Below are 23,874 nucleotides of genomic sequence, written 5' to 3' on the forward strand. Positions count from 1 at the left end.
AATCTTAGAAAAACATATATAGTTCAGCAAGTTGCTTTCTGAAAAGCAGTTTGAAACCAAGCATGCTTCATGACCTTTAAAAAACACTTTTAATGAAAGCATTAAAATGTTCATATAACTACTGAACAATGAAATACTGTATTTAATCCCAATGGGTTTTTTAAAATATTGGCATTTCAATTAATGTCTGACACACTAGTTATCCATTAGAAAAGGATCATGTAGAAAGAATTCTATGTTTAATATAACATTAAACACTTCTGTCAAATTATATCAGAATTATTGAATGTTGGGTCCAAAGCGCACTGCAAGACCCCAGAAATGAATAACCATCATGTTAGGAAATAATCTAGAAATATGTTAAGTATGTGAAAAGTAGTTTTATATTTTTGTTTTTCTTTTCAGTTTAGCAGTGGCCAGGTAATGTTGCAATATTTGCAAACCATCAGTCATTTGCTTTATATATTTGGTTTGAGAAAAAGAATAATGACCTTTGTGAATTTGTAACAATTGGAACTTTAATAGTATGACTTTCAATTACAAATGTTGATTTTTTTCTTTTAATGCAGTAATCAGGACATCTGGAATGTCTTTGGGGTGTGTATGAATTTTCCTGATCATTACAAAGTAACTTTTAACTATTTCAGTTCAATACAAAGCCATAAATCAATAGATACATTGTATCCATATTTTGTACTAAATGCTGTTTAGACTTTGTTTCAAATTCTCTTGTTTTGAAGTGAAGCACTGAACCAATGCTTTTTCTTCTGCTCTGCCTGTGCTGGGAAGGAGGCTGGTGTCTAACATTTGCTAATTTTGTGTTAAACAGTGATGGCACAGGGGACAGGCACAGCCATCTCCACCTGGAGGAACCCACGTACAGTGTAGGAGTCACATTTTATGGAAGGAAAGCTTTGAGAATCACATTGCACTTCCAAGGCCTTCAGTGGAAAAAAAAAAATCAGTTGCATGCCCCAGGTTTGAATTAATGAGGCCCAAGCTCTGAGCTCTGTCAGGATGGGACCACTCCAGACTTGCTTACAGCTCAGCTCCATGCAACTGCAGAACCTGCTGGGCTGTGCAGAAGCCACATGATGAACCCAGTGAAGAACAGGTCATCTTCTCATCCCATGCTGGGGTCCTGATCCATAGCTGGATCTCATCTCTGACTACCCACGTGATAATAGTTCACAGGTTACCTCAGCAGGAAGAAGCCAGAGCAGTGACATGACCGAACGAGCAAAGTATTAGTAAGGTTGTTAATAAGAGTACGTGTGTGATGTATTAGCTCAGACTTTTAAAGTAACCTTGACTGTGGCAACCTTTGTAGCTTTTCTGGGGGGTTTTCTCATCCTTGAGGCCCCTCTGACCCTGCAGAAAGCTGCCCATGACTTTGATGGAGCTCCCTTCATGAGAAATGTGTTGCAGAGCTGGGAAAACTCTGGAAAGGGTCACCTTTCCCACAGGGTGGGAATTAAATTAGGCCGCATGGCGTAGATGCAAAGCTTTTTTTTTTTATTATTATTTTAATTATTAGTCTGTGAATGGCAGTTCACAGAACCCAACTGCTGATTTCTACACAGTGCAGATAAGAACCAAATTGGTCCAAAGTTTAATGGTTTCCAGGGCTGGTCGGTCACACCCTGTCCATGGGGAATACTGTCCTGGATCAGCAGCACTCCTGCGTGCAACCACACATTTCAGCCTGGCTCTGAATTCTCCTGCCATGTCTTTTCCCATTTGCACCCTCGATTTTCCCATCCTAACTCTCCACACAACTTCTCTGTCATCCTCTCCTCTCTACCTTGGCCATTCACCCACGTTCTTACTGATCTCCAGTTCTCCTCAGGCCATGGCCATTGCCCTCATCGTTCAGAATGCCCAGATTCTCTCAGGACAGGGCCATTCCCCCCATCCTTCCCGATCCCCAGCTCTCCCGAGACACGGCCATTCCAATCCTTCCCGATCCCCAGCTCTCCCGAGACATGGCCATTCCAATCCTTCCCGATCCCCAGCTCTCCCGAGACATGGCCATTCACCCCGGCCTCCCCGGCCCGGAGCGCCCCGGCCGCCACCTGACGCCGCGTCCCCTCAGGCTCCCGGGCCGACCCGAGGCGGGGCGCGGGGGGCGGGCAGGGCCTCCCCGGGGCAGGAGGGAGGGACGGAGGGAGAGGAGAGGAGAGGAAACGAGAGGAGAGGAACCGAAGAGAGGAACCGAGCAGAGCCGAGCCCAGCCCGCCGCCAGACCGTCCGTGCGTGCGGCTCCGTGCCGGCTTTGTTGTGCTCGGGCTCGGGCCCGGGCCCGGGGGCGGGGAAGCGGAGGGAAGCGGGGAAGGCTCCGCTCCTCCTCCGCGGCCCCGGCCCCGCTCATGGCGACGCTGGGCACATCCGGGCCTCTCCTCCTTCTCCTCCTCCTCCTCCGGCGGCCGCCGCTGCCCTGAGCGCCCGGCCCGGCTCCATTCGCGCCTCCCCCGAGCCCTTGGCGGAGCAGCGGCGGGGGAGCCCCGGCCGGGGCCATGTCCAACCCGGGGGCCCGGCGGAACGGGCCCGTCAAGCTGCGGCTGACAGGTGAGGCTGGGCCGGGGGCGCGGGGCTCGCCGGGCGGGGGGCGGGAGCGGCTCCTCCGGGTGTCGTTGAGATTGAACCTGGGGCTGGAGCGGCCCCTCAGGCCTCGCAGGGAAGGGGAGGGCGAGGTTTCCCTCCCCTCGGTTCCCCTCGGCCCCCGGCTCGGCGTGTCCGGGCTCTGCCGCCTGCCCGGCCCGGGCCCCTCAGCCGCCTGGGCGAACTTCAGCCACCGCACCCCAACTTTGATGTTTATTTTCCCTTCGTCTTCTCGGTGTAAACTCGAAAGAAACTGTCACGCTCTTTGTTTTGATATCTTTGTTTGTTTCTTCTTGTTGTTTCGTTGGGGTTTTTAAGCGATTTCTTCAGCTAGGACTGTTGAGCTCTGGAGAGGCTCCCCAGGGCAGTGGTCACAGCCCCAAGGCTGCCAGAGCTCAGGAAGTCTTTGGACACCATTCTCAGGGACAGGGAGGGATTTTGGGGTGTCCTGTGCGGGGCCAAGAATTGGACTCGATCATCCTGGTGGGTCCCTTCCAACTCCGCATATTCCATGATTCTATGATTGTTCAGAGTTCTAGGGTGAAGTGCCTTGTGCTGCCCTCCTCCAGAAGACCACTTGACCTCTGATATTTTAAAATACCATAAAAACGTTCACCTGCATGCTGGGAAGGAAAAGAATTTGGTCTTAAATACTTAAAACTATGCCCTTTCCATATAAAATCCCAGGTAAATAGGTTTAGAGGAAAAAAATATTGAAAATTCTGCTGAAGCTTTCTTTGAAAAAATACAGGACACTTGGAACTAGCTTTTTTCTTTAAAGTAAAGTCCTGCAGCACATAAATGATACTGTGTGTCCTGTAGCATCAGTACAGGAAGGTAAACGGTTAGAAAAGAACAGCTTTACACTGTAAATACTCATCTCAACATATATATAAGCAGCTTGAGAAGTAAATATTTTTTAAAATGTTAAAAGAGTTCTTATACTTTAGGTGCATGAGAAATATCTCCAGTTTAATGCCTAATAAAGAGAGGTGCTTTCATACTGATTTTTCCAATCAGTACAATATACTGATGTTATTTTTACAGAAAAAGTAAAATGTATCTGCTTATGTTTTACTCTGGAAATACTCGGACTAGTTTTGTATTGTAGTTTTCATGGAGATTTGTGGGTATCTCTATATTACACTTGGAAATAAAACTCCCAAAATGAGCATAGCTGGGACTGCTGCATGGAACAGTGCTGCCTTGTTTTTACCGAGTGTTTTGTAGCTTTCTCTTCAGGTTATTGCTGTATTGATGCAGTGCTTTAATGCTTTCTTTCCCTGAGCAGTGAATGCTCACACTTGCCTATCTTTGAAACATTAAAAATGGTCAGTAGCCTTATTTAAAAGTATGGAAAATACTGTCTAGGGAGTTGTCTTTCTCAACTCTGTATTCTGTGTTCAAATTTGTTTCATATTTTATTTTTATTGAGGATTAAGCATATAATGAAACTGTGCCTGTGACAGTGTCAGTGTGTTGAGGGGAGTGTGATTGTGACCAGAACCAGGCTGTGGTTTTACACACTGTGATCAGCCCCCAAATGAAGCAGGTACAACTCTAAGAAATGCTTCTGTTTTTTGGTTTTTTGTCATATTGTATTTTAGGAAGGGAATGTGCAGAGCATGGGATGAAGGCAAAATTGTCATTTTAGGGCTGTTCCAGGGCTAGCAGCTCTGGCAGGCACTGAGTACCAGTTCTGTTATTGGAAACTTATAGGAAACATTGGCCTGTTTCTGCAGTTGAAAAGCTTGAGGTATTTTCTGCTTTAGCTAATGGGCAGTTGTTTCACTTAAGGTCATTTGTTGTAAGGAAGCTCTACATGTTTAAGGAGAACAATGAATCTTATTAATTCAGCTAACATGTTGTCAGTTCTTGCCTAAGAATACTTTTAAGTGTTCTGTGTGGTTTTGATTGGAAAAGCAGTTTGAGGGCTCTTGAGTTCTGAAACTGCTTGGAATTAAAAGAATCTGTATATCCAGTGTTTTTAAAAGTTTATTCTCAAACTGACAAATGCTATTTAATCTTAATTTTCTTTGGCTCTATGAAACTAGCAGTCTTCTGTTTTGGCTTGAATGTTTCTGGGATTAATTCTGCAATCATTGTTCAACACTTATCTTTTCTGTTCATTATCTCTAAATTAGATGGTATAGATTAAAAAAAAATTGATTTCAAGAACTGGATTCAATTAGCAGTTTTTCAGGACATAAACATTAAAGGTTTAGATGGAAAACATTGTTTTGACTGACTGGATAAATGACAGGGTAATGTTTGATGTGAGTCCAAGAACTGATCTGGAGCTAGTGCCCAACTTCTCAGTCCATCTTGAGGAGCCAAATAAAATATTTAACCTAGGCCTCATTTTGCAAAAAGGTTGACTCTTTGTTGGGACCTTAAGAAAGTTCTGAGAAATGTTTGGCATACCTTTACACTAAGTGTTTAACAGTTTATTTAGGTCTGGGTTCCACAACAGAGACAAACCACAGCGGTGGCATACCTCTAGTAAGTTTTTATTTAGTTTACAGTGCATCTGTGTTATATGTTTCTTATAAAAGGTTATTCTTTTGCTCCAAGGTGTAGCTATTTGTTTTAAATACCACTTGAGTCTTTAGTGATATGTATGTTGATACAATTCACATAATCTTGGGCTAAAAAATGTCTGGATAATTGTTAAAATCTACGTGCCATGGCTTCTCTTGATATTTCTAGCAGGAAGCGTAAATCCTTGTTTCTGATTAAAATATAGGCAGTGTAATTTAAATTAGCTGAAGTCTAGGACTGCACTGGTCTTCTGCAATATTTATCTTAGCAGCTTGTAATAATGTCCAAGGAAGTGTAAGGAAAATTTCTTTGACTCTCAAAGTTTAACACCATTTGATCTGGTCCTATCCTGAGTACATCCGAGTTCTACAAAAGCTGCAAGTGCAGTCATCCCCCTCCATTCCTAGTGTGATTTTTCTCAGTGATGTGTTGAATATGCAGATTTGTAAATACACTGCACTGTCAATCAGAACACGCTATGATTTCTTCCACCCCTGTGTTGAATTGTGTTGTTCTTTCATTCTTCAGAAAACTGAGAAGTGACCATTGTTTTCAGTAAATATTTTATGTCCTAATATGTGAATTGTCTAGTGTCAAAATAGCTACATTTGGCTTCTTTCACTTAGGAGATCAATGACAGCTCTCTGAAGCCCACAAGGCTGTTTTGATCAAGGAGTCACTTTCTAAAATCAGTTTGAAGTCTACAAAACTCTGTGAGCACTAGAATATACTGAGTAAAGGTTCAGTGCAGAAGTTTATTTAGTTCATGTGTTGCAGGTAGTGTTTGTCTCAGAATTGTTAACAAGTAAAGATACTTCCATAGCCACCAAGTACAGTTACATTGGGCTGGAAAAAGTGGTAATAAATATCCCACGGATAAAACTGGAATGAGCTGGAAGGGTTTTGCTGGTGCAGAATCAAACGTAGGCCTGAAGAGTTGTTAGATTTGTTTTTCCTCCTTACTGCTTCCAGCTTTCCTGCAGGGTTTGGTGATTAGGGAAATAAAAGCACTGGGTGTTGTGTTGTGGAAAAGGGATCAGCATCTCATGTGCTCTCTTCTCTCTTGCTGCTTTACTGTCTGTTTAGCCCTCACAGTGCAAAGGTGGGACTGTACTGTGAAGTTACAGTGTTGAAGGAGAAAGTGCTGCTGTTTTACCAGACCATAGAAACTCTGGTTGTAATGCTAATAATATTTCTTGTGAAACATACTTAATATTTAGAAAAAGCTGGGCTATTCCTGAGCTTTGTAAAACAATGTGGAATGTTCAAACCTCTTTTTTGCAGTGGATAAATCTAAGTGTTAAATAAATCCAGTTGAAGACAGTGGTTTACCTGAAGCCTAAATTTTCCATCAGTGGTGGTGGAAGCAGGACTGAAGTTTATGGATAGCAGAGCCTCACTGTGGGACATCTGATTAATCAATTGATAAAGTAGCTCCCTATATTTTTGTGTAGCAAGGCAGTGGTTTTATAGTTGACTGAAACTATAGTGCCATTTTAGGTCAGTTTAAAATCTGAGTGCTGTTTCTTTTTTCTCTTTGTAGTCCCTGGCTTCACTTTTTGGGCCCTCCCTTGTGTTGACTCCAGCAAGTGTGTAGCTATGGGATGAGCTGAAAGCTAATCCTACCAGGAAAAAAAAAATGCTTATTTGTGTTGAAGAAGAGAGATGCAGAGAAGCTGCAAAGGGGGCAGGACTGCCTCTCCTACCAGCAGCCTGTAGTTAGATAGGCTTTGGTCAACAATAAAACAATGGGGTTCCTTCATGTAAGGTATATTTGACTTAAGTACTAGTTTTTGTAAGCCATGTGTCATTAAGAAATCCGAATCAATAAATTACATAGTAGGTGGATTAAACTGGTGCAGTCATAACAAAGTCAATAGACATGTGTAATCAGATGTACAGGGACTGATGGCTGCTTGGCCCTCAATATTTTCATCAAAGTACGAAGTGTGTGTGTAAATATATGCTTTCTTCTATACACAGTATATAGTTATAGATATTTATATACATATAAATCAGTTGTGGATCATACAGATGCCAAAGAATTGTAATAAACAACTGAGCAGCTGTATGGAGCAGTTTCAGCTGTTTGTTTCTATGAGTTAAAGTTTTATTCATCTGGGTGTAAAATTAGATAACTGTGTTCAAGGGTACATAATGGGGTGTCATGGCAAGGAAAACAAAGACCAGGAAGGATTTGGGGGAGGAAGTTGTAGTAGGAAAAGTTATATGGGGGCTTCAATTAAAAGATTGAAATTCAGTTAAAGAAAACCCCACTATTCACCTGTGGCTGTACAATCAGGAGAGCATCACATAGAAGAAAGAAGGGGATTTACATGTGTAGGTAACATATGGGGCATGTGTGGGAGACATACGGGAAATCTGCAGGCAGTCCTAATGGTAATGTTTAAAAAAAATTAAAGCTATCGCTGGGAAAAAAATAAAAGAAATCCTGGGGGTGGAATGTTAGCAAGTAATGTTTAGAATTGTAGTTTTCAGTGAAGTTTAAAGAGTTTACACTGTTCCGTAATGTCTGTCTGCATAGCTGAACAAAGCTGAGAAACTCATCTAGTGGTGACAAATTATATTCTGTTTTCTTTGTTAATCACACTGAAAAATCTGATCAGACCCCAGATGAAAACATTTTGTCTTTGTGTCTGTAAGGTGAATGGGTAGATCCCTGAGAGAAGACAGCTTTTAATGTTTTGTTCTGGTTTATCTCCTGGCCTTTGAAGTGCTTCCTTGCTTTGCCATCTTACTTAGAGTGACATCTCACCACTGGGCCAGACCTTTCTTGCAGTGTTTAAAAAAGGGTGGATGATTTCTCTGGGTGTCTTCCCTGCTCTCCTCACAACAATGATGTGAGCTGGCTTCTGACTTGGCTGAGTGGCACGAGTGCATTACTGCACAGGCTGTTATGTGCTCGCTTTAATATATAAAATGTAAATGCTCATCACATGTGCAGGGCTGAGATCATTCCAGTGACTCCTGAGAGCTGGGAAAGATTCACCTCAGTGATGTCAGTGCATGGAAAAGGAGCTGCCCTGTGTGTCTGCTGTTAGCAAAGCACCTCCTGTTTGGGGATGAGGATCAAAATCTTGAGGAACATTTGTCAGTAATATATTTGAGGAAGAAAATTGTTGACTTTTTCTTGCTGCTTCATCTTTAAGTACTTCCAATGAAAGCACAGATAAGATTGCTTGTAACCTTAAAGAAATCTTCATCTGTCGATAACAAAGCTCAGGACAAAACTGGCTAAGCATAATCATCTGAGTTTAAGGGGGAGACTGATACAGGATAGAGAATAGACATGCTCAAGATCATAAAAAGGATAAACCAAGTGAAGCTGGGATTTAGATCCACTATCTTTTGACTTTCTGCCCATGAACATTGTTTCTTTTGAGCTTAAATCCATAGAAATGATGGCTCTGTTTTGGGCCTTCTGAGACTATGCAGTTGGGGTGATTTGTGTTCAGTTATCTCTCATAGATATGCCATATTTGTGTTGCACTATCAGCTGTATTTTAGCATCCTACAGACTCTTGGGAATTGCTTTTTTTCCACTTCAAAATACTTTTGCTATTGCTCAGGCAGATCAGACCAGGAGGGCTGATATCCCCAGAAGTGAGTAACAGGTATTGCTTTTGATTAAATGTTACTCACACTTTCAAATTCTGAAAATGAAAGAAAAAGTAGCAGTATGTGAGTTTCTGTGGCTGTATCCTGTTGGTAATTTTGTGGAACGACTCTTGGCCAGTGCTTATTTAACCCAAGTTACAAGGTTTGTTTTCTTGGAGGAAGAGAGAGTCACTCCATGGCTGTGGGATTGTCAGTGGAGCAGCTTCAATGTTTCCTTTCTGTAACCAATTCATTTGACTTGTTTCAAATATGCAGAGAATGTCCAGGCTGTGTAATTTACAGGTCACAGTAAAACTGTGTAACCAGATTGTGCCATTCGTGCTTAAATCAGTGTGTGTGGTGCCATCTTGCCACAAACATCAGTGACAATGCCATAGTAAAGCTTTCCAACCCACAGCATCAGTTTTTGAGATGTACATGTCCCTCTGCTCCATCCTGTGCTTTCAGATGGAGTGGGCTGAGGAATACATCCACATTAAGGTTCATCTCTTGTCATCCCCCTTTTTCTCTGGGGGTAGAGGACTGTGGTGAATTGATGTGTAAATGAGTGGTGGCTTCAGGCAGGTTCACAGAGCCACAGGCTCTTGGTGGCATTTTCATTCTGCCTTCACCCAGATTTGAACATTACTGATGGAGTTAAATGGAGTAATAACTAATTATATCTGTCATGATGCTTCTTTTTAACATGCTTAACCATTTGATTTGGAGTTTATATATAGATGCATACATAAATTCAATTATAGATGCAGTTGTGCTTGTATTTAATTGGAGGTGGAATCTGTGTTGGTAATACTTAGAGGCATTTTCTGAACTTGGGTCAACTTGAAGATTTTTTCCTGAGACAGATAAAGTCCAGGCTGTACATGTCTAAAATGATAGGTAAAGCTCCTGCTTTGTGCATGTTGTAGGACATGAGGAAAGTAGATGGAGTGTACTTACTAATTTGTTGTTTCATTTTAGTAAAAGGCAATCTAGTAAATGCAGGTATTTTTTATGCAAAAAGTGTAAAATGTACTAAAATTAATTTTATTACTGGTAAGGGCAGAAAGATGTGTCTGTGTTAGATATTTATGGACATGGCTGGTTAAAAAAAAATTAAAATAAAAATCCTTAAGCATGCAAAGGAATTTAACATGTCTGAATAAAATTCATAGAATTGCATTCATGCTTAAATGCCTGGGATTAGAAATTCATGGCATTAATTGTACCAAGCATAATTGTACCAATACTCAAGGACTGAGGTATCCTTATGAAAAATACTCCTTCAATTCAACTCTTAACAGAAAATGTTCACCTTATTCTGAAATTATTTATTTATAGTATCTATAAATATTTCTTTTCAGAGAAGAAGTTCTTCCCATTATTTTCCCTGGTGGATTATAAAATAGTTTATAGCTCTGTATAGGAGACTGTGTGCAGGATTAGATGAGTAATAGCATTGTGCTTAGTTGTAGTAATATTTAGGTGTTGTCTTTTTTGTTTAGCAGCAAAGTTCTTCTGTCTTAATTTATAAAGGGTGGCATCAGGTGTGATATAAGAAACTTCATAGGATACAGCTGGTGGTGTCATTCAGAGGCAAAAGGGGACATTTGTAAGAGGTGAAACAGGACAGAGTGGGGTACAGTTGTTCAAGAGCTGACACAGGGACTGTAAGTTTCCCAGGGTTTGTGTCACTTTATAGTGGAAGCAGAAAACAAATTTGAGTTCCTGTGCTTGGGCAAAAATGTGAAGAAATGTACATGTCATGTTGCTGAGTTCAGCACTGAGCCAGGCTGCAATGGTTCAATGATTGCACTGTCAGTGTGGAAATCTGAAGATACTGAAGATTTCTCTTTATCCTGAAAATGCAAATATATATATTTTAAAGGACACAAAATACCCATTGCTAAATACTTCATTTAAATAGATGTGAGCAACCTCATCCTCACATCTTCTGGAGAGCACTTGCTCAGCAGTACCAAGTATGAAATGAAAAATTATTGCTTTCTTTAAGCCTGAGTGCACAGTGTATGACACAAATTGCCCAGTCTTAAAGAAGGGCATAATGCATGATAAAGCAGAAATTTTCTAGGTCTTTTATTTAGAGGATTGTAGTAGAAAGTTCAAAAATGTTTCATACAGTTCTTGCAGAAGGTTCTTGTTAATTGAAGCTTGTGAACAATGATAAAAAATTTTGTGCCATTTTTCATAATTTCCAGTGGGTTGTGTATGTGGCATTTCTAAATGTCTAACTAGCAATTCTGGATGCTTGGTAAAGTGCAGAGTGTTGGTGAACTGAATCTTCAAATGTATATATGTGAGATATCTATATATAGATATATCACACAGTTATAATAAACTCTTGGTCAAGGATGTTGGAATGGAGAAAAACTGCTGTTGTCCTCTGTTCAAGTTTATTAATGCTGCTGCACAGGGGAAGTGCCCCTGGTTTCTTAGAGAAGCAAAGGCTGTCTGTAAATTCCAGGTGCTATGCAATAATTCCCATTTGCCTTAAATAGTTGGATATCAGCTTTTTGTTTAAAAGTTAAAGGGCTTAAATCTTTGTGATTGTACTGATGTGAGGGGGGAAAGATTTATCTTGAAGTTTTGCTGTCATGTACCACTGTGGCCCTTTTGTGAACATCCTTCATATCTGGGATTTCTTCTTAAGAACTGGGTTGAAAGATGATTTAAAATGTTGGCTTCTGCTTTCTTCTGCAGCAGGAAAAGAGAAGGTCTTTAAGGAAAAAATGACTTAGAGTAATTTTCAGTAGTACGTGCGTTGTGCCTGGCTTTTCATAAAATATTTGTGTTGTCTTCTCTCCCTTCCTCAAGCAGTTCCCACAGATCACAGTGTTCTCTCAGTAGCTGTTATGAGGGGGGTAAAAGGAGGTTAAAAGTTCTGTAGTCCCATCTACAAGGATTGACAGTAAAGTTCTTGGTTCCTCTCCCTAACAGCAATTCTGCCTGGGGGGAGAGCCTATATATTTATATTTGTCTGTGTCTCACTTGCTTCTGTGGCCAGGGGATCATGAAGAAATTTCTGTTCATTTGTGAGATGTGAATGTGGCATAGTGAATACGTGCCTCGGATTTCCTCATTACAATATTTATCATTTTTCCTGAAAGTTTCTTTCCTCTGGTGAATTGTTCATCCTGTAGAATCAGTCAGCTATTTCCTGTGTATCAGCATAATGTAACTTCATCTACACTGGACAGGACTTTGGACCAATTCAAAAACTATATTTTTCATAAGTTTACTGAAATTTAGTAACCTCACTCTCCACATTTCATCAGTTCTTTGCAGTGTGGTCCATGCCTGGAGATGCACTTGTCCTGCTCCCACCCTGTGTCACTTCAGGGGAGTGACAGTAAATGCACAGGAAAATTGTCCCTGGTCACCCTGACCCTTGGATTGCTCCTTTGTCCTTCATCCCTCAGAGGACTGGGAGCTCTGGGGCTTGCACTTGCTTCTTCTTTGTATCATTTGAACATGGAATTGCTTTGTCTGTCTGAACATCTTGGCCTTTTACTTGCCATCAGTGGAATTTATAACTCTGGCTGAACTTGGAATACTGAGCTGGAGCTAATAATGCCAGCTCCAGTTAGCGCTTCCATTATCAGACACTGCTCAGTGCTGTTAGCAGCCGGCTAACACAGACATTTTTCATGCTGAGGAGCTAAATCAGACCAAATTTATTTTGGGAAGATTCTGCTAAACTTCAACTAGTTTCAAAAAGGATTAAAAATACATTGCACATCATCTAGAAATGCTTTGTTCTTGTGAATCCTTTATTCTGGGGCAGAAGCGCTGTCAAACAGGGACATGGCAGGTGTGGCTGTATCAGCCAGGTAAAGCTTGGTGCAGGTTTAGTGAGGAGCTGAGCTCTGCCTCTTAATGCTGAACTTGGTGAGCTCCTGGTGTGAAGTCAGGCACTCCATGGAATACACAGGGCACAAAAGCTGCATGAGAGTGGAGAAGGGACTGACCTGGAACAAGGAGCTGTCTGGGAAACAGGTGGAGTCTGATTTTGGCAGGACGAGGCACTGGTTGGTACCTGGACTCTGGTGCTGCAGCACTGAACTTTTGTGACCCAGGGTCACAGAGGCAGCCCAGAGTCTCCTGTTCCAGACCTTGCCTTTGTAACCAGGGAATGCTGTTGCTGCACATGTGATGTTCTGTTGGTGATCTGTTTTATTGTGAAGAAGGGGTTATCTACAACAGAGGGGCTTTATGAAAACTCAAGATGCATAACATGCAAAGAATGTGAGTGGTTACAGTTGGAAAGAGGCCAGAAGTTTAAAAACAAACAGGAAAAAAACACCCACCCCAAAATTTCTCCCATCTGTTCCTTTGCTCCACATGTTCATCACCTTGATACTATATTGAAGAAATAGGGAATTGAGGGCTGGCTTCTGAGTGGCCATGATTCAGAACATAATTCTAAAAAGGCTTGCAGATAAGATCAGGGTTACTCCTTATGTGTAGAACAAAAGGAATTCTTCAGCTTTTAGCTAACCTGAGAAGTGTTTTTTAAAAGACCTTTGGTTCTAAGAATATCTTGGTCACTTCATTAATGCTAATATTTTCTTGCTTTAAAAGGGTGAGAAAACTTGCTGTTAATTATAATTGAATTATGTAGTTTTTAAGTTTCCGTGGCTCATTTACACGCCATATTTTCACAAAGGTTCTGGAATTACAATTAATGCAACTCCAGAAGTGACAAGTTTTCTGAGAAGTGTTATCTGCTGTTGATGAGTTCATTGCATGAAAGATTTTGGCTTCTTTAGTTAGTCAATGTTAATATGTTAAATATCAAGCAAACAGAGAAAGCTACAAGCTATGACAATCATCATTTGTACACTGTGATAGATCTTGCATTCTTTGTTAATATTTCTCTAGAGAAGAGGACAGTCCTTTCATTTTAGTTTGTCCCCACTAGATTTGCACCAGAGCATCTTCCAGTGTCAGGGGGTTGATTTAGTACATCCTGCTCTGTTTACACTGAGTTGCTTGTGTTGTGAAACAACTTTGATCTTCACTCTCTGCGTGTATGAAACACACACAAAGGAGACTGTAAAAGAATTTGACCAGAAATTACCTGTACTGGGTAGGTGTATCTCCAGCAAGAGACAGCCAGATGTGCAATTTGAAGTTTCTTGTAGAGGTCTGTGTAGACAGAGTGGGAAGTTTTGGGTGCATTCAGATGAATGGTTAATTTTTATTTTTTTTTTTAGAGAATGAAAAATGAATGAACTGAAACAATGTGAAACTGCAAGGTTTCATTTTAAGTAAACTTAATATTGTCTAACTATGAAGAAAAATGAGGTTTTCAGACTGTTTTCATGTTTTACAGTTATTTGTTGATGCATAACAGTGCTTCTCTTTTCTCCCAATGTTTGACACTAGGCTGAAACAAGTCCTCTCCTATGGGACTTCTTTTCCAAAAACTGCTCATTTTCACACTTCTTTGAGCTTTGGACAATTATAAAGTTATTAAATGCATGATTTTGTTCAGCTGATCCCCTTTATCATGATTTAAGGTCAGTGTCTTGTCTGCTTTCCAGAAAGATGTTCAAGATCTGTTTCATTTTTAGATATACAGTACATGCATCACTTTCTGCTAAAATAAATATCTATTTATCAACTTAATAGAAGAATAGTTAAATTTGAGAGTTTAGGTGGGTCTTTGTTGTTCTAAGATCATTAAATCTCTAAAAAATAGAGTATCATTTCCATCAGATGTGGTGTTAACTGCATTTCATAAAATTACCTTTTTCCAGCAAGTTGTTTTGTTATTTGCACACATATGCACGTTTAGTGGTTTGTTTTTATTCTAAGGGCATGCTCTCTTCATTGTATTTGGCTAGGATTTGGGTTTTTTTTACATTTTACTTGAAGTATTTACAATATAGTTATTTTTGTTATAGTGAACCATTTTATTGTTTCAGAAGTGGATGAATCATATATTCTGGGTTATTTTTTCCTGACAAATATTTTTCTTTAATGGTTCCTCAGGGCTAGCTTAAGTTGTACAGATGAATAATACTTGAAATACAGTATCTGATTCATCATTTCAAATGTTACAATGAAAAACCTTGTGAAACTATATATATCTATATATACACACATCATACACACACATACAGATCTTTTGACTTGCAAGAACATCAGCTTTCCATGGGCCTGTGTAGCTGTTGCAAGGCACTGAAGTAATTCTGCTTCTTGAGTCTGTGGTTAGCTCTTACTTCACTCCATTTCCTAAAATCCCAAGATTTTGTTCTCTTTCCCAGGTTTCTCTCCTCTGCCCCAGCTGGAAGAACACGTGCTGTGTTCCCTTTGCAAGGGTAGGGTGTTTGCAGTGGAGTGTTGGATGGATTTTATCAGGAGGGAGAGGGTCAGAGGGGATCCTCTGCTACTCTACGAGGCAAATACAATGAAATTTAATTTTGGTAACAGGTATAGCAGAAGGTAACCACAAGGTGGTGTGGAACCTGCTCATGATAAATGGTCTTTGCATGTTGAATCACAGTTTCTGTCTGGCCTTTCAAATCAGTCCCAAGTGGAAGAGTCCAGGTGTGTTTCCTTGACTGCTCAGCATGAATTCAGCAGCCAGATTTGAATGATAGAGATGAGTAAGTGGTTCCACAGCCCCCTGAGAACGCAAGTGAGCAGTGTCAATACTCCATATTTTTTGTTAGCTGAGTGTGCATTCTCATATTTTTCTTTATTATACTGAGGTTTAAAACATTTAGAAGAGTAAGAGTATCAAAAGGGCATCTAATATGTGGGCATGTCTTTCTGTGTGTGAAACCTGTAAAAAGCAGGCCTGATTTTTAATGCATTTGTGTAACTGATTTATGTAACTTGGAATGTAAAGTATTAAGTTCTGGTAGATTTTGTTTAGGTATAAAAATATCATACATAAGTTGTTTTTTCATACATTTCCCAGATTCACTATGGGGAGGTTAAAAAAAAGTCAACAAAACACCAAACCACAAAAAAAAACCCTAAACAACAAAACCCACCCAACTCTCCCCGTATTTTCTCTGTTGCTGCTACCTGAGTTTCTGTCTGCACAAATATTTATAAGCTGCAAGTAATGCACTTTCTTTTGCATGCACAATGCTCTGGGGAAAATGAGGAAATGTTTTAGTATGTGTAAGGGGTTTAATACTTTGTTTTGCTCTGATTTATCTTTCAAAGAGCTGTGGAGGCCTGCCTAAAAAACTAGAATACACTCCCTGTGAGCTTATGTTACCTTTGTTTAAAACAGTCAAACCTCTACTGCTGGAACTCCAAAATTCATGGCCAGAATGACTAGAACAGTAAAAATTACTTCAAAAAAATGTGGTTATTGGATAAACTGATATGAGCCCAGCTGCTGAGAATAAATTGATTTTGCTGTTGCTTTAAATCTGTGATGTGTTGGTATTTTGGCAGAGTAAGAAAAACAAGGATATTAGAAAGTAATTTACTGCCCTGGGATTAGTGAGGAGTGTTGTATTTCTGTGACTGGGGCAGGACGGGCTGGTGGAGATGTGTCTGATAAACAGGACGAGGTCTAGTCTGACAGCTGGCAACAATAGCTTTTGCTCAAAGTCAGGTGTACTAAATTAGCAAATCTATTACAAGGCTACAGGAGAAATCTCACAGAAGACAAGCCTTGTAGGCAGAAGTGCTGCCAAATGGGAAATGATTCATCGTCTCTGAATGGGATGAGCACTGAGCAGAAGCAGTTTAAACCTCAGACTGCTTTGGCTCATAAACCACCAAATATGCGATTAACACTTTATCTTCTCCAATCCCGTGGTTTTTATTGTCTCCTGAAGAACAATCTGTATTTAGCAGCAATATCTGTGAGACTCGTTTGTTTCTTCTAATCTCTGTTTTGTAAGTTTGAATGTGTTTAGGTATTTTTTTGATTTTTAGCTAAATGACAAAATGTGTGTGCACCCTAAATAACATTCCTGTCCTGTGACCCTTCAGCAGCAGCACCTTTTAGTGAGGATAGTTACATCCAGGAGTGCAGGCACAACTCCCTGAACTGACTTGGTGTACTTTATTTGTTTATATTTAGTGAAAATACATGATTAGCTGAAGACGTAGTTCAATGTAGAATGCTGGTTCCAAGGAATTTTGATTTTTAGTGTTTTAAAAACTTGCATCACTGTAACATTAACAGTGCCATTCATAATCTACAATGCTGAAAGATGAGCAGGAAACATATCTGTGAATTCTTAAATTTAGTTAATGCAGAAAGGATGTACAGTTTACAAAGTTGGATGGAGCAATGTAAAAGGGAAAAAGCCTATGCCCTCTTTGTCTCCATATAACTGATCAGAGTTTTAATATATCTCTGGTCTTATTTTAGTATAAATTATCATATTGGCTCTAAGATACATAAATGATAGAGAAACTAAAGGAATTAGGTCATTGGAAGGTGTTCAGTATTAAATAATTGAGATGTCAGAAGGCAGTTGTGAGAGGAAACAACATTGTACTTGGAAAGTAAATACATTTGTTCAGCAAATAATTATATTTGGGTGCCCTGGGATAGCACTCAATTAGCAGTTGAGATGTCCAAAGAGTAGTGTGTCTAGGAAATGCATGTAAAGATTCCTCTAGAAAACTGGGTCTGCTCTTACCTTGCTTGTACAGCCATGTAAGAAATGGTAAAAATCAGAAATTACTCGCTATAACATTTTGTGAGCAGAACTGCAAAAGGTTAAGGATTCCTAGAGTAAAAGGCTGCAAGGAAATTAGGGTTGTCTATTTCTGTGTCCCCTCAAAATCCTCATCATGTCCACTCAGACTGTTTGAAGTTCATAACTGGTGTTTGAGGTCCATGAAAATACTTGGATGCTCCTTGCACTTGGAAGCTGTTCTGCCTTCTGTAATGAAATGTTCTTGAACTTGTTGGGAATATTGTCCTGGTTTTTTATCCATTTGCTGTACTGCTAGGAGTGTTGATAATACAGTGTTACTTTTTGCATTCATTTAATCACCTTACTTACACATCTTTTTCCAGTCTCAGCTCCTCCCTGTTATCTTTCTTAATCTTCACTCTACCCTGCTTAATATCTTCTACTCTGTGTTCTTCTTTCTCAAAAAAAATCTTGTATTTTTACTTCTTGAGCATTGCATCTTCCCAAAAGATTTCTGAAGTTGTAGTTTAAATTGCATGGCAGTGGTTTTTAGGCAAGATCCTTTATTTCCATGTATCAGTGAGCTATTTCATTTAAACCTCTTAGTGTTCTGTTTCTTTAAATTCCCTTTTATATTATTTCTTACAATACTATATAAATTGTACTGATTTGACTAAATAATTTAAGCAACTTGTGTAAAGCCAAAGTAAAACAAAACCACGGCTTTATTGTAAATTGCTTTACTTCAATTGAAATAAATAAGATCGCTCATTCAGTTTTGATAGAGAGCTCATCTCTCTTCAACAGCAGCAGATTTTTAAGCTGTTTGGATTTTTTCTGTAGGACACATGTTTAAACAGAGAAACCAAACGGAATCTGTCCATATTAAAGGACTGCAATAACTGAATCAGTTTATAAATGGTATAGGCTAATGGTGCAATAATCTCTTGGAGATGAGGCTTCATGGGTGTGTGATGGGGGATAAGACTGGACTGAGGTACATGAAAATTTTAATGATGTTTGAATGGTGACATTGTCTTGGTTTTCCATCTGTGCTGCCTTTAAGCAGCTGGAGTTTTCCTGGCTTAGATGATGTATTTCTGCATGTACAGACAGAATTCCATCATCAGAGGCATGACCAGCTAAAGGTGTGTGTGTATAGTCCACACACCTTCCTGCTGACCCTGTTTGATTTTTGACAGAAGCCAAACTGTCAATTTCCAGAGAGAGAGGGGCAACTTTCCAGAGCTGAGAGCTTTTCACTAGAACCAGTTCTCAAAAAAAAGTGAATATAGGGTTATTGTGCTTGAATATTTCAACTGCACTAAATAAGAAAAAAACAGGATCCACATATTATCAAGGAGACAGAATGTCTGGGGTTGTGGATATTGATGATAATGCAGGAGGATATAAGAGTATATTACTCATCTGTATTGCCCCATATAATATCATGTCAGTACATCAGGTGTAGTAATAAAACAAAATTGTGCTGAACTAGGGGTTTAGATTAAGGGCAGATGCTTAATTAATGATTTTTGCTAGTGATAGTATCAAAATCATGACCCTCTTGAACTCTTTAACATTGTTATACTTATTAGAGGATTATTTTTTATAAATAATTAAATATATATTTGAAATGCCAGAATTCTTTTTTTCACCCTAATAAAAGTTGTTTCCTTTTCTCATGAGTTAGGAACTATTTCTTAAAAAGCATCTGACAATCCTTTTGGTAGTACTGATAAAATCAATATGTACAGCATTTTGCTGGAGTGGCATGGGAATTACTTGTGAAGGGTAAATTATGTCTGTGCTTTTTTTTGGTTTTTTTTCCTGGTTCTTTTCCTTTCTCCTCTTCCCAGAAAAGCCCCAGCAGTTGTGGTGTTCCCCAAGGATGGTGTCTGCAGCAGAGACAGAGTTTTGAGACTTCCTGTTTAAATCACACGTGTGGCCATGTCCTGACAGCGCTGGCAGCAGAGCCTGGAACGCTGCTGGGATCCACAATCCCTGACAGGCAGGAGTCTGACTTAGCTGCAGGTGCCTCTTGTCTGAGCCATTTTAAAATTCAGGGCAATTTTGTCCGGTTGGTAATTAGATCATGAATTTCTTTTGTTGTTGCCTCTACTACAGCTCATTCAGAGGGTGGAGAGTTTTACTGCAGTGAAACAAATCCAAGGGCTCTGCTTCTTGCTGGCGTGTTTGTCAGAGGTGCATGAAATACATCAGGCAGAGCTATCATTTATTTCTCCTGATAGATTTTCCCCCCTGCTCCTGTTCCTATCAAAACAAGCTGAGAAATAGATGGGTGAATTTCCATGCTACTTTTTCTATTTACCCATCAGAGGAAAGATCCTGTGCTCCCTTAAGTATTTTACAAGTTGATAATTTTGGATTAATTGCTTCTGTTTTGGTTAAAAATTAACTGCTGGGATTGTAAAGAATTCTTTAAGGACTGAGGTAAGTTTTTTAGCACAACTTTAAGAGATTGAGATGAGTGACCCCCTTTTCTTTGCCTGAGCTCTTAAAAACTATTTTATTCCAGTATTTCTTGGATAATTGAATTAGAGTTTACTTCACTCACCCTTGCATATAAAAACCACCTCTGCAGTTTGAGATTAGCTAATCTTGGTAATGTTACTCTAAAGTTGTTTTTTTTATGGACTATTTTTTTAATATTGAGGGAGAGTAAGAAATAATCGAGACTGTTACAGCAAATATGACAGCAAAGCTGCAGGATTCTTTAATCTTTTTAGTGCATTTCTGTTTCCCACCCTGATATTGTTTACTGGAATACAATTTTCTACTTGTCACCAATATGAGAAACAGAAGGAATAACTTTGAAATTGGTCTGAAAATTGATCTTCGCTGACTTTTTCCTTTGAAGTATTCTAATGGCTGTTAATTTAAAACTGTGTTGTTCCCCTCACCCAAGGTGACAGCACAGTTTTGAGTCTCTGTAAGTAGTGTCTGTCCAACAGCTCCACAGTACAGTAGTGGTTGGATTTTCAGATGTTGAAAAATGGGTGAGATGGGATGGTTAGGCCATTTTGGAGGAGGGTGGAGAAGAGAAATGGAATTTATGGTGTATGAAAGTTATGCATTAGAAACATCCTGGCTGGTCTGAGAGGCTCCATCCATACTAAACCAGGAAATGCAGATATTCCCAATAGCCTTTGTTTTCTTAAAGTTTCCCATGTGTTACTTCTCCTTTCTTACTGACCTGTGGCTGAAGCCCTAATTTACACAGAGGCCTGATAAGCATGATTTATTTTGTATTATTCAGCTTTAATTTACACATTTGGTATATAGCTAAAAAAAAAAAAAGAGAACCAAACCCAATTTTTTTTATATCTACTTACTTAACTTGAATTAGCATGAATCTCCACGAGAGAGACTTGTAAACCCTCCTGGTAGAGTTTGCAGTGCCTGGGGAGGGCTGCTATCTTCATTGCAAAAGTGGCAGCATAATTTCTTTCCTTTACCTCTTGAGAGGCATATCAAATAAACTGGACACATGAATAGGGTGGGTGACGTGTGTGGCAGCGAGCCCATCGCTGAATGAATCTAGGAAACATGAATGCATGAGCTGCTCAAAGGAAGAATTCAATGGTCTGGGGGGGGTTTTGTGTTTTGTTTTACTTTTGGCTTGGAGTGGAGTAAGGGAGGAGAAGTGGAAAAGGAAGCCTTTTGTTTACAGTGAAACAATGCTGTGAAGTAGACATCGTGATGTAAAAACAGGAGTCTAAACATGGCAAATCTGGGCAGGCTCCATCTGGCCGTGGCCACGACTCACTCAGCCGTCCCCTGCACAGACTGCTGGAGTCTGGAGTCGCTGTCGTGTCGTCCTTCCCTTACGGGAATTTAAAATAGCCTTGGAGACTCTCTCCCAGAATTTTATTATTGCATGAGATGAATGATTTATTGGCTTAACTGTTTCTATCCGGTGATGCATTGCATCTTTGTTCTCTCTCATAAATGTGTGATGTTTTCATTTGGAATTTTAAACTCCACGAGTTACACTGTGTGCAAGTTATATGGGTCTGGAATTCTAAATCTAGTCACAGCACAGCCTATTCTTGTGGAGAACTTAATTTGTTGAACAGATAATGCACTGGTTTTGTGTTAGCTTCTGGCATCTTTTGCAGTAGTTTAAATTATATTTGATTATTAGGGCATTTGTCACTTCTGGTTATGCATATTGCAGGTTATTGTTTGTTTAGTCCCACAGGAAAAAATCTGATTTGTTGAGACACAGGTTTCTAACTGACAATGCTTATAATGTATGTGATCCTTGGAAATGGGTTTCACTTTACATATAGTATATTAAGGATTTAGCATCTGGCTTGTGTAGAAGCTGAGCTTACAGAAATGTGTTTATGGGAAAATTTAGAATTGTAACAATTAGTAAAGGAAATTCCTTTTAAAAGTGCTTTTCTAGTACTATGTTTATACTAATGCATATTTTAATCGAGTTTATTTTAAAGCTGTCTACCTTGTGTTTGGACATCAGTCTATCAGTGATGCTTTTATATGTCATTTAGAATATTTTTCTGCAACCTAACATATTAGTATTAAATAGCACTTTAAAAATCCATTAGTACTTTTGAATTGTTCTAATGCCTATTCTTAGTAACTGACAAAATTGGTACATGATTCTAAGTTTGCATTCAATTTAAATGAGGTTTATAAGTCTCTAAGAGAATTGGAAATTAATTTCCTACCAGTATAAGCTGTAGATGTGCTGTGAGGCAGCTGTGCCTGTTGAAGATGTCACTGTCCTTTCCCAGTTGCCTGGGTTCCTATTGGGAGAAGAAGGGATTGTGTGATGCAGCTCCTAATTCACATCAGGAAAAAATACCCAGGTGCAGTGGTTCCAGAGCGGCTCCAGAGCGGCTCTAGAGCGGGGAACAGTTCCAGAATGGTTCTGGAGCAGGGAACTGTTCCAGAGCGGGGAACAGCTCTAGAACGGTTCTAGAGCGGGGAACGGTTCTAGGTCGATCTAGAACGGTTCTAGGTCGATCTAGAACGGTTCTAGAGCAGTCTAGAACGGTTCTAGGTCAGCTCTAGAACGGTTCTAGAGCAGTCTAGAACGGTTCTAGGTCAGGTCTAGAACGGTTCTAGGTCAGGTCTAGAACGGTTCTAGGTCGATCTAGAACGGTTCTAGGTCAGCTCTAGAACGGTTCTAGAGCAGTCTAGAACGGTTCTAGGTAGATCTAGAACGGTTCTAGAGCAGTCTAGAACGGTTCTAGGTCAGCTCTAGAACGGTTCTAGAGCAGTCTAGAACGGTTCTAGGTCAGCTCTAGAACGGTTCTAGAGCGGGGAACTGTTCTGGAGCGGTTCCGGAGCCAGGGAACGGTTCCAGAGCCAGGGAACGGTTCCAGAGCCGGGGAATGGTTCCTGCAGCTGCCTGTGCTCTCCTGATGTCCAGGCCATCAGTGCAGGCTGAGGCCAAAGGTTCTGGTGCAGAAAACTGGGGGGAAAAAAAATGAAAGAAAACCAAACCAAAACAACCCAAGTCTGGAAGGGATGGTGTTTGGGGTGTACCTGGCTGCTTGCCCTGCAGCTCTTCCTGCTGCAGAGCCAGGGATCCAGGGATGGGGGAGCGGGATTGCCTTGGATCTCATCGAGCAGAGCGTGTCTGAAATCAGCATCAGCCTGTGCAGCGTCCTTGGGTGAACTGGGCTTCCATGTGCTGGCATATGGCACCTGCAGCTCCATGTGCTGCCTCCCTGGGCCCGGGACAGGTGGAGTTTGGAGTCTTAATTTGGGTGATGTTGATACAATGAAGTACTGGGGAAAATAACAATCCTACAGTTCTGTGTGTGTGTACATGTACTGACTCTAGGTTAGAACTGTTCTGAATTTCTGCTGCTTTGTGAGACCCTGAAGGAGCAGCTGTCCATAAGTAAAACAGAGCAGCCTGGAAGTAATTGTGTGTGTACTTGTAAGAGAAGTGCTTTTTTGTGTTTTAGTACTGCATTTCTGAGTGTGCTTTGGGAAATGGAAAAGCTGAATGTTTAAGAGGATTGTATCTCTAAAAATCCAAAGGGTGTTAGCTGGTTATGTTGGAATACTGATGGCAAAATCTGCTTTTTAACTTTATTTTATTTTTAATAAAATAAATTTCTGGAGCTGCAAAACAGGCAGGAGGAAAAATTATATGTCTGCATTAAAATTAAAACATTGGGGGTGCATTTTGTTTTATGGAGTGAACTTCTCCAGCACAACTGCAGGAAGGGCAACCTGGCTGATCCTCTGCTCTGCAGCCATGTGCTTCTGCCACTTCCTTTGCCACAGGTTTGCAGATGGCGTGACTGCAGGATAAGTCTGTGCAGCTCTAGGAGCCAACAGTGAACTAATCCGTCTCCCCAGAAGGTTCATTTTCTGTTAAGCCAGTTCAGCTTCCTGCCCTACCTTGTATCGCTGTGCTGGCTGGACCTGCTTTGAGGGAGGAACAGCTGCAGCCCCC

At 40.3% G+C, this 23,874-nt stretch overlaps 2 protein-coding genes across 2 annotated transcripts in view; both read left to right on the forward strand.

Moving 5' to 3' along the window:
- The first annotated feature begins 2,162 nt into the window (after window positions 1-2,162).
- SMURF2 (SMAD specific E3 ubiquitin protein ligase 2) overlaps window positions 2,163-23,874 on the forward strand; it is a 60,464-nt gene continuing 38,752 nt past the window's right edge. Inside the window, exon 1 of the mRNA XM_058852704.1 lies at window positions 2,163-2,568. Within this exon, the coding sequence (XP_058708687.1) occupies window positions 2,517-2,568 (52 nt within the window). The 5' untranslated portion in view covers window positions 2,163-2,516. The remainder of the gene's footprint in view (window positions 2,569-23,874) is intronic.
- PECAM1 (platelet and endothelial cell adhesion molecule 1) overlaps window positions 7,940-23,874 on the forward strand; it is a 141,326-nt gene continuing 125,391 nt past the window's right edge. Inside the window, exon 1 of the mRNA XM_058852714.1 lies at window positions 7,940-7,943. The gene's annotated coding sequence lies outside the window, so the exon portion shown is untranslated. The remainder of the gene's footprint in view (window positions 7,944-23,874) is intronic.

Source organism: Poecile atricapillus, chromosome 17, assembly GCF_030490865.1.
Source record: "Poecile atricapillus isolate bPoeAtr1 chromosome 17, bPoeAtr1.hap1, whole genome shotgun sequence".
Lineage (NCBI taxonomy): Eukaryota > Metazoa > Chordata > Aves > Passeriformes > Paridae > Poecile > Poecile atricapillus.